Source organism: Papilio xuthus, unplaced genomic scaffold (assembly GCF_000836235.2).
Source record: "Papilio xuthus unplaced genomic scaffold, Pxut_1.1 DF827542.1, whole genome shotgun sequence".
NCBI lineage: Eukaryota > Metazoa > Arthropoda > Insecta > Lepidoptera > Papilionidae > Papilio > Papilio xuthus.
In genome coordinates, this window is record NW_013531107.1 from 2679484 (window position 1) to 2691421 (window position 11938).

The 11938-nt window shown below is 29.8% G+C and overlaps 2 protein-coding genes across 2 annotated transcripts; one reads left to right on the top strand and one right to left on the bottom strand.

The window, feature by feature from the left end:
• The first annotated feature begins 443 nt into the window (after nucleotides 1–443).
• Nucleotides 444–2378, top strand: LOC106119025 (nudix hydrolase 8-like). The gene is made up of 4 exons (XM_013313857.1): nucleotides 444–939; nucleotides 1057–1148; nucleotides 1346–1556; nucleotides 1844–2378. The coding sequence occupies exons 1-4, from the start codon at nucleotides 834–836 to the stop codon at nucleotides 2212–2214; spliced, it is 780 nt and encodes a 259-aa protein (XP_013169311.1). The 5' UTR covers nucleotides 444–833; the 3' UTR covers nucleotides 2215–2378.
• Nucleotides 2379–2905: 527 nt separating this feature from the next.
• Nucleotides 2906–5485, bottom strand: LOC106119023 (Golgi to ER traffic protein 4 homolog). The gene is made up of 4 exons (XM_013313855.1): nucleotides 5153–5485; nucleotides 4793–5075; nucleotides 4284–4594; nucleotides 2906–4052 (listed from the first exon to the last, which is right to left on the bottom strand). The coding sequence occupies exons 1-4, from the start codon at nucleotides 5263–5265 to the stop codon at nucleotides 3806–3808; spliced, it is 954 nt and encodes a 317-aa protein (XP_013169309.1). The 5' UTR covers nucleotides 5266–5485; the 3' UTR covers nucleotides 2906–3805.
• Nucleotides 5486–11938: the final 6453 nt, after the last annotated feature.

An 11938-nucleotide genomic window follows, 5' to 3' on the forward strand; every position in this document is an offset into this window, starting at 1 on the left:
TAAAGATATTATAAACAGAAGAACAAAACTGTCATTTTGATATTTTTTGACATTTCAATTTTGAAGATTATTCGTTTCGTTTTGGGTTTTGGACACATAGCTTTTCTCTCCATAAACTCTGGGGTCCGATAAATATTCACTGATTTCAATAAAGACAGGTAAAGATGTCAGTATTGCACTTAAAGGGCTTTCAAGACTGGAAATACAAGCCTTAACAATAAAAAAAAAGCTTAGAAGAGTAGCTATGGTTTATAAGACAGAGCTTAGAGTGTGCTGGAATCGCAAAAGTCGAATGAGTAGAATGTTTTTATGGATCATCACTGGACCATGAGTACTGATAAGTATATGTTGTTATATAGACTGTAGACTGACAGTTTCAGACAGCTGACGTTCAACGCCAGCTCCGTGCTGAACAGAATTTGTTGACATATCATTTGACATCTGACAGATCACAGTATCCGTACGTGAACTTGATAAAATTACCAAATCAAAATGATAGTAAAGTTTGTTAAAATGAGATAGATCAATTTCAATGTTATACGTAACATACATGTGCTAAAACGTAATTAAATATGTGCAATTTTTTCAACGTTCGGTAGACTTAACCTTTTAAGATACTTGTAAAAATTTTCCTTAAACTCCTAAATGTTTTATGGAATTACGACATCCAAAATAATTGTGTAACATAAAATAATTATTGCGATAAGTAAAATAACTGCGTACATAACCAATGAACCTTGACTTTTGACAAAACATTACTATTGTAGTATATTTATATTGTTGCTTCAATATTTTAAAAAAGAGCCCGTAAAATTGTTGGCTGACTGCAGAAGATGGCTTCAAAAACTTTTGAAGGTGTTTTAGATAGATACAATGGCATAACTGTTGATTCTCAAAAGGAACAATGTGACATTACTGATTTTCAAAGTAAACTAACAGGTAAGTTGTATAAATATTTTTATAATCGGAAATTTCCTTCCTGGAATATTAAATCTGTCCAGTCAGTATTTATGTTTCAAGGCTACCAGAGTAAAATAATTTTTAATTTCTGTTTAGAATCATTGCAGAAATGGGATAGTGAAGGAAGAAGATGCATATGGTTCAAAATTAATATAAAGGATGCAGCTTGGATTCCAATACTAGCAAATGTGAGAATTTATTTCGATTAAAAAAAATAGTATTATATCATTCATTATTTGTGATCAATAATGACATTCTTTGGATGGGTTTCACACTTCATCTCAAAACTTTTGTAAAATTACTAACAGACAAATATTGTATTGACCACCATGTTCATGTATGTAACTTGATGTATTAAAAAGAAGGCTAATGTTTTAATTTCCAGGAAGGTTTTAATTTTCATCATTCAGGGGAGAGTTTTGTAACATTGTTCAAATGGTTACCAAAAGACAGCACATCAAATTTGCCACCAATATGTCACACAAGTATTGGTGTGGGCGGCTTAGTGTTTAATAATAACAATCAAATATTAGTTGTTATGGAACAACTTTATGACTATCCACATTGGAAGCTGCCTGGTGGATATGTAGAAAAAGGTATATTGAAACATTGTCAAATAACATAAAATGTGTAGTGGATTAATAAAACTGTATTAGAATTATTGTACAGATATACATGAAACATGAAAAAAGTTTTTAACATATTTTAAAAAGTTAATTAAATATCTTGATGGTTTAGTAAAAGAAATATTTATGCCTTATTCTGTATATACTTTCATACAAAAAAAAAATTGGATAGAAAAAAAAATTCCCATGGAATTGTAGTCAAGAACGAGATTATTTAACATAAAAAATAGATGATTGAAACTTGTGATATATTTCAGGGGAAGATATCAAAGATACTGCTGTTAGAGAGGTAAAAGAAGAAACTGGTATTGATGCAGTTTTCGAATCCATGGTAACTTTGAGACACACACATAAAATGATGTTTGGTAACTCTGATATATACATAGTTGTATCACTCAAAGCTACATCTGATGTTATCACAAAGTCTGATGATGAAATCAAAGATTGTAAATGGATGGATATAGAAGAATTTTTAGAACATCCACATGTACATGAATTTAACAGGTTTATTGTAAAACAAGCATTAGATTTAAAGGAAAGAAAATTGAAATTATCTCTTAAAAAGAGTAAAGTAACTATATCAAAATTTTCACGGGAAATTACTTCTTTAATTGTAGATGATTTGTGATTTTTAAATATAACATTTTTCAAACTAAGCATTCAAAGAGCATTTAAATAAATAAAATTGTGGGAAAGATAGAGCTGGGGATAAGGATGAAGTTGATTAGGTGAAAAATTGCTTCAATTTATTAATGTTATTTTAACTAATTTAATAAAAAAAATTAAAGATTATTGGTATTTTATTTCCCAAACAGATTAACAAAACATCTGAACTCCAAATGCCAACCATGTTGTCTATTATTAAACACTTTTCATATGCATAAGCCAGTGGGATTTATAAACCGAAAAAGGCAGAAAGGCCCCTTAAATTAAAGTGACTAATGAGACAAATTGCTTACACAATCGTACTAACATTATAAATGCGTATGTTTAGAAGTATGAATGTTGGTTAGAAGGTATCTTTGAAATTGCTTAACTCACTGAAATTTAGCATAGATGTAGAACACAGGCTTCTTAATAGGTTTTTATTTTAATTACGCGCGGACGGAGTCGCGGGCAACAGCTAGTAACCAAAAAGTATGAAAAGTACATAACTCAAAATATTTTTGAATCATTCGGATAGTACTTGGATAATAGCTTCTAGGAATAAAAAAAGTTAGATAATTTAAGTTACATTTGATATTTTTATTATTTTCACAAAAATTGTTACATTTATACACAAATTTAGCATAGATGTATATAAAAATGTTGATAGACAGATAGGTGACATTTAGAACTACATAAACAAAATTATAATTTAATAATTCATCCAAATATATTTAATATCTTCAAAGCTAATAAACCCTAAAAACCATTTAATTCCATTAAAAATAATACATTATTAACAAGCAATTGACTGTGTTGAAGACATATAGTCATTTCAATTCTCTTATATAAATTAGACAAATGTTTAACCAAATTACTTCTATTCTTAACAAAAATGTACATCATAATGTAATTATTCCATGAATTATTTTTATGTACAAAACTAGAATAGCGTTAATTGTGAACACATGATATATATATAGATAATATATAAATAATAATACACATTTAAGTTATTTATTTAACACATTCAGTGGCACTTGTTGAGTTCACTTTAGTATGAAAAAATCAAAGTGGCATTGAATGTGTTAACAGAAATTTGTACTACTGTTATATTACCACCAATATCTTACAAAAAATGGATGTGCCTTCCATCCAATGAACATTGTTACGAAACAAGTATTGATTTCATTGCGACAAATTTCACACATTCAAAATGTTACTCTGACAATCCTAACTAGAAAATATTTCAAGATGTTTATGAACTTTTGAAATGAAAAAATGAGAAAAGTATTACAATATGACAACATATAATTCAGGCCTGAAAATATCTTTCATAAAGGATCACAAAAGAAAGCAAGCCTCTCGGCAACCATAGTTGACTTTAGCAAATGTTGCCACTATGCATTTCATTTATTTAACAACATGACTAATATACGTTAAAAAATATGTTAGTCGAATTTTCGTCGATGTATATTTATAATAAAAAAGTGTTTCAGTAATACACTATTTTTACAGTTTACTTGCAGTTTAATTTAATGGACAACACCGAAAGCTAAAATCTTGACTTAATTTTAATCCAATTCTGGAGCTGTCGGCTTAGAAGATTGATTCTCACCTTCATCATCAGAACTGTCAAGATCTCCAATAATTGACTTTAGTAGTCCACCAAACATTGAGTTTTGATTATTATTGTTCTTTCGATTGTCTATACCAAACCAGACTCGTCCTATGTTCTCCAAATAATCAGAATAATTGGAATCTCTTTTTAAACTTATGTCATAGCATTTTCTTAAGATTTGAAATTGAACTGTGTTTTTCCTGCAAAAAAAAAATTGTATTTAAATGACATTAAACACATTACTTACATAGAATAGAAATTAATGCATAGTTTATTCTAATTCAAGCATTTTTATGAAATTATTAGATTTTTGTTGTAGTCATTTGAAGATTTTCACTGTAGCAAAATAATTTGAAGTAAAAATTGAACTGTTTACACCAACTTTATAATAAGAGATATTAAAAAGGATTATAATATTGTTGAATACTTACTGTTCAATTGACTGTAGTAAAAACCACAAAAAGTTTAGTAAAGGAAATGAGTATGGCGGACCTACATCATTTCTTATACTAGGATGTAAACTGGTATATTTTTTGAAGGTTTCTCTTGCCATTTGGATGTTTTTTAAGCAAAGAAATTGCAACACTGTTTGTGCTATAAACAGATCAATTTCTGACTTAAGTCCTCTTGTTGATTGTAATTCTATCAACATATTAGCATATACCGTTCCATTACTTGAATGTAAGAAATGTTTATGCGCTGAAGGATATCTTTTCTCTTTCCAGTACACTTCTGCAATTTTCTGTAATCAGAAATTGTACTTTGAAAAAACTTTACTCCATGACCGTAGCAGGTAACACCTTAATGGTTCTATAAATTATCTCAGTAAACATAACAATAATTAAATGACAGTGTAAAACAATTATTTAATACAATTAAGACACTTATAATATTTGTTTATATTTGAACATGTTGTTAATTAGTAGTGAATTAAAATTACCTGGTGCAGTAGAGGATGTCCTTTCTTGCTACTATCCATAGACCATTTAACAGCATTTGTTAAGTATGTATCTCTTTCTGGGATAGCCGAATGCATTAATTCAAATAATTTTGCTATCTTTTCAATCCACTCTTCACTAGGCTTTGTTTCAGATTTATTTAGAACATCTATTAGTAGAATAGCTAAATCCGCGCCACTGCCCTGTTGATCGCGCTGCAGAAGTAAAAGTGATCCTTCGTACAGCAATTTAAACAGATGTTCATATTTCTTCTGAGTTAAATACCTGAAATATAATAAAAATATTGATCATATTCAAGATACTGACATTCGTATGATGTAGGTTAAGTTTTTAAAGTTTACCTGAAGTACAAAGTTCTGTACATCTGATGTGCTTCATAATATTGACCTGCATTTACTGATGCTTGTAACTTTTCTAGAACTCTGCTAACACCTCTTTCACCTCGTGTGGCCATTGTTATATTTTTCGACTATTTTGGCTTACTGCAGCCGCATTACATATGTAATTTATGACTTATGCCTACACTACAGTCTGTCCCACTTGTAAAGTCATTTCAATTGTATCATTCAGGGTAATATAATCTTTTCAAATTCTTACTAATTTAACAATGACTTACGAAATGTCAAAAATTTCGTAAATATGAAAGTACATAAGAGAAAAGGCCAGAGAACAGATGACGTTCAGCCAAAAGTCAGTGAAAGTTAGGTCACATACTTTTCGTTCTTAAACAAAAAAAAACTAAAATTAGCATTACATTGGCGAACTATATGTTAGTATGATTTTCATTAGAATAGTAACTTTTTTACATTTTCAATACACAATCTCACAATCTTACTAAAGCTATTTTTATTAAGTCAGTGATGGCGCCAGTGTCGCTACTAAAACAAGCAGTTATAGTTGGCGAGTTGTAAATTGTAATTTTATTGTGATACTGGGTAATTCTTTGTAATTTTCCCAATCTAGGTATATCGTCTATACGATAAAGTTTAGCAAATCGATTACCTATATAAGCGATTTGCTATCTGGTAATTATGAAACTCTTGAAACAAAAAAAAAACAATCAAATCACATACGAAATTCATTACTACAATTTACACTCTTTTTTTATTTCTATGATTCTGAAATTAGAAAGTGTAGTATTCTGTTATTCTCTAATTTCCAAAGTTATGATGGATAAGAGGATAAAAAATATATGTGACTCGAATGTTCATTGGGATGGAAGTAGAGCAAGCTTGGCTATAGCACAACGAGCATTTCTTGCTGACTTCACAACAAACTGAAAATCATTTAGAAAATGCACTTACAACAAATGATTTGTTATTATTTCTAAACTTTGTACGATTTTCTATCTAATATCAATCTGAATAAGCTTGAATACCATTGTGTTTCCTTTGGTAAGCTTAAAATACGCCTTAATAACTGTACATCTCTATTCTTTTAATTAAATAATATTTCCTTTTGTTGTAGGAAATATCCGTCAGTTTCGTGTTGTTACGACTACGTTAAAGTAAAGGGTTATTGTTTTAGTCCGTAGCTTTATCCTACAGCGTTGCATTGATGGTTTCGAGTCGTCGAATCTTTTCATAGAACTACAATAACTTTATTTTTTGATTTATATGCAGTGTATTCGTAACACAATAGATACCATTGTATTCACACTTTCATATCTTTAAGTATTTACATATAAAGATTATTATTATTTTAAATTTGATCGAAAAACATTAAGTATAATTATATTTAAAGTTTTTATAAGAAAGGTTCATTATTATATAGTTTTCAACATTATTTCATTTATTTTCATCACACTAATATTATATCTGCGAATGTTTAGATGGATGGATAGATAGATGTTTATATGAAGATATCTTCAGAACGACTTCACGAATCTCGATGATATTTGACATACTTACAGAACATAGTCTGGAAGAACACATAGGTTACTTATTAAGATTTTTTTTTAATTCCGCGCGGACAGAGTCGCTGGCGACAGCTAGTTAATAACAAAGAAAACATTATACTTAGGTACATAGTATGTCGTACGTATAATCAATTTATTAGACAACAACTCCGTTGAAGCTTGTGCCATTCAGTAGAAGTTATTTTAGTTGTATCTACTTTATGTGTTGGAACTGATTAAATTTAATTTAGTTAAATAGTCGTGGTTTGAAAACATATTGAAATTATGGATAGCATACGAATATTCTTTTTACTTGACATTATTTGTTTTGCACCGGTAGGTATTAACCTGGTTTCAACTCATTTTGTACCTATTAGTTGAAAATCTAATATAATTAAAAGGAAAATTCGTTTAAACGTTCTTTTGTTTTGTCTCTGTACTTTCAAGTAATTTGTCCAAACTAATCAAAATCCCTTTCGGTATATGACGCAATAATTTTAGCAGCTACAGCAGAATTGTGAACAAAACAAAAACAACAGACAACGTAATTGGTTGCTAACAACGCTTGGACAAAATCCAAGCAATGCATTACTCGCAGAGCTCGGACAAAACTTTACCGCTGTCCAAAATGCACGCAATCTGTGCAGTTATTTACTCTGTTACTTTATCTGTCATTTGATTGTGTTAATTTGACAGTTTACGAGTCTTCAAAATTACAAAATATTTAATTTTAGATTTAAACTAGCTGTCATCCGACCGCGCGGAATTTTGAAAAAGACCTAATTAGTAGCTCATTTCACAGATTATGTTCTACATCTATGAAAATTTCAGTGAGATTCATGCAGCCGTTCTAGATATTTTCTAACAAATATTTATCCATCCACCCATACACTCAAACATTCGCATTAGATATTTGTAATAGTAAGAAGATTGTAATTGCCAAGATAATATTTTACTTATTCGCTTTGTAAAAAAAGATTGACAACAATGTATTTTTAATTAGGTGTTTAGTTAAAAAATAATAACGGATCTTTTGTAATGAAAAGAAAATAATTATTAAATGATCTTTTAAAAAACGTCATTTGTTTGGTAAAAATATTGTTTTAACACTCAATAAAGTTAAATTTATATTCAAATGTTATATGCAGAACTTGAGTTCAGTTTTTGCTGGTTTGAAATTTATTTGAAAAGTTTAGTAGAATCGTTTATTACTGACAAGAATCTTCTTGGCGTAAAGGGTCGCAGTTGGATTTACATTTAGCAAAGTGTAATATCTTACGAAACGTTCCGTCAACATAAATCTTTATATGTTTATTTAAGATACTTGCAATGATAATCATAAATATTTTCAAGCATATAACGTTATCTTTATTTGTCTACGTATCATTTTCGAGTAAGTAATACCCAATAGATATATTTTAAATAATTCGATGACTGCGTAAGAAATTTAATACTATCATGTGGGACGTATGGATCGAGTAACTTTTTAATGGTAATTTATGGCCTTTTACGTATATACGTATATTATCGTTACATATTTACTTTCTGTCACGAATACTCTAAACATTGTTTTCTTTGCATGTTGCTGATAACATGTTTTTAGTTGTTTTTATGTCTTTACGCATTTAATTAAAGACAAGTAACAGAGGCTACTAAATAAGAGTTAAGATTCTGAAGATGTTGCATGCGAAGCTGTGAAACTAATTTAACTTAAACTTAACTTCCACAGGCTTCCTCGTAATAGAGCTGCGACTTACAAATCGGAAGTCCCTTACTAACTTATAACTTGTAATATTAAAGTTTAATCTTTTTCCATATAATATCGGATATATATATTTTTATTTAAATAATAAAACTATAACACAACAGTGATAGAGCCCGCTTTAACATCTTCGGTGGATTGGAACAGTGTTACAATACAGTACCACTTCAATCGAAATAATTGTACAAAAATTACTCATTTTAAAATAGATTATTCTTTCTTTTTCTTTTTTTTAGCCGACTTCAAAAAGAAGGAGGTTATTATCTGTATGTTTTATGTGTGTTACCACGTAATTAACCTGCATGTGCATGCCCAATTTACCAAACAGTTTAAACGTAATTGAGGATAATGAGTTGTTGTTCATTCAATGGTTGGTCACGATCTATACCTTTATTTAAAAATATTTGTTGCGCTGTGGTCCGCGCGTGGCGTCCAAAATGATGATAGTAATGATTTCATATTGGTCTTAATTTTATCAACATATTTGTGATACTCCGATATATTGACATATAATATATGGAATTACTATTGCTATTTTAATTTATCCATAATCTATTTTAGTTTTAAAAATCGTACATAAATTAAAAGGTCATAAATTGTTTTTGGGTTTAAAAACAAATTAAGTATAAAATGTTCAAGCATTACTTAAAATAATCTTTATGAAGTTACACAGCCGTAATTCTCATCCAGAAATTCTACAAATAAATGGAAATTCTATAAGTAAGTAGTTTTCAGACACTACTTCTCAACAGAAAACATTTTTTACACTCGTTACATTTTACATTACGACGAAAAAAAAATCACATTAATTTTACCCATGTAAAATCTAGACAAAAATGTTTCGTTTTTTTTTTTAATCCAGACTGTTTGCGGCAAGGCGATGGCAACATGAAACGCGGTTCAGTTTCATGACATAGTTAAATACTTTGTGATGTGAACACATTGTTGGAACGCAGGCTCTTTGTAACTGTTTGGTAGAAATATGTTCTAGATCTAGCTAGATTTATATCTATTGTGACCAAAATATGAGTTCCCGGTAAGCATACGGAATTCGTATTAATCGCTGATTTATCTAATATTAACAATAATAGGAATCCATACAGGAATATGGGAGGATATCGATTAACCATGCAAACGGAACAAATGTCTTTTTTCTCATCTGTCTGTAAGCGATTCTAAAATTCTTGGAAGGATTTTGGATTGATGTTTTACCAAAAAAAAAAAGATTTTTATTAAGTTTTCTTAAATTTTATTCGAAATAAAATGCTGTTTGCAGTAGAAAGACGACGTTAGTCTCCTCACGAGAAGCTGATAAAAGTCGCTAGTTCGCAATGAAATAGCCACTTAAATGTTTGAGATTATCCACGAAGGGATTGCTAATGGATGTTCGCAGCTTTCAAGTCAAGAGCTTTTGTTGGGAAGTTTCGGCCGGATCCATTGGTTCGGCCAAACTTGTTAGAACTTAACCTACAACTTTCATCTTAATACCAAAAGATAATCGATATTTGCTTTTAGACCGACTAATTGACAACCAACATTATTAGGAATAAGGAGTCATATGAAGAATAATCCATAAGTTGTAGGATTTATTGTAAGTTACTATAAAACGATGATATGTTGTCCCTATTAAATAAAAATATATTGGGAGAATATGGGGAACTAACAATGGTTGGTCTAATATTCAGTATATTCTCCTAGTAGATAAGTAATGAGTTATCTACTTAAAATGATTTATTTGAATGATAGGTTTATTTACAAGATTTTTAATACACAGACAACTAAGCCGCCACCAAACTAATTAGCTACTCGTCAAACGTAGTCCTACTAAAGTTGCAGAGTTTCTATATACACACAAAAGTTAAAAATAAAAGGTTTTTATTTAAAACTAGCACGCGACTCCGTCCGCGCGGTGTTAAAAAAGAATTTTATTAGTATCCTATGTGTTCTTCCAAACTATGCCAAATTTCAGCGAGATACATGCAGCCGTTCCGGAGATACCTCAAATAAACATCCATCCATCCAAATTATTATAGAAGTAGTTATTCATTTGATTAGTAGCAGATAAGTTTTTTATTTGTGTGAAATCTCATATTCAAACATATTGTAATCAGCTTTTCAATGACGTACGTTTTTATTGTACAATAAAAAATATAGTAGGTACCTCTTGAGCATTTTATTTATTTAATTCAATACAAAATTCAGTTCTTCTCGATTGCATTCTTAAGTCACAGATGGAAATTTAAAAGCCCCAACGGAGTTTACTGACTAGCCACTGGAACTTTAAATCGTTGGAATACATCCAATTTGCTGGAAATAAATGTCCCTGAATTTAAAAGAAAAAGAAACGATTGGCATTTTAAGTCATATCCAGGGACAACAGTAAGTTGTCGAATGTATTTAAAAAATGTGTTTAGGGATATTTCTTATAATTTTGATTTGGATTATATCTTTGTAATTAAATTATAAAATTTCATCTAAGAAGCAAAGGAAAGAAATCTATCTATAAAATGTAAGAAATGATGACAAGATAATTAGGGTGGAAAGTTGAAGCTCGTTTCTTTCAAGAACCCTTTCATATTTGCTTTATTATTCTCATTGTAGTAAGTACACTTTATAACAACTAAGGTAATGATATATTTAGGTCTCTAGACTATCTGCAAGTTTTAATGGCTTAATGTCGACGGAGTTAGGATCAAACGGTACAACCAATTTATTTGGTATTTAGATTAATTATTTTCTTAAAGATATTTTGTTATTGGGTATGTTTTTTCATTACAATAAATATTAAGAGCGCATTCGCACGGGCGCTTTACTAACGCCGCATTTACGAGTACACATTTTTGGCGGCTTTCGATTGATGAACACTTTAAAATCACTCTTTTTTCCTTCGCCCTATGTTCGAAACGCGCTATTAAAAAGCGTTGCGGTATGAACAGATACATGGCAATGCATTTTATAATTTGAAGATTTTAATGCGTTTTAAAAAAACGTAGACAAGACACAATGATATTTAATATGTAGACCTACTTATTTAAATAATTAATGACAATTATCATGAGTACACTAAAATGAGAATAAATAAACTACAAAAATCAACATTTAAAAACTTGAATACTGTTGTATTTGCTGTGTCCACATGAACCCACTCTGTGTGTACTTCGCATTCGCTATTCGAGTAAGTACACATTGAATGTCGTTGACTAAACTTGAATATAGATCTCAGTTCCGTTGACAATTGATAGTGTCACTGATATTCCTTGAGCGACGTTCCAAAGACCTAATTCATCAGTCACCAACTGAGCTAATGCCGGCGGTAATGGAACAAGATAAGTTCTTTCTAAAACGGAAAATGTAAATTTCATTTTTCCGCTTGCTGTAATTTTTAAGTATATTATAATATATTTGTAGCCTAAGTACATAAACTACAATTTTTCAAATTGGTCCTACAAAACTTCGTTACTTTTTAGG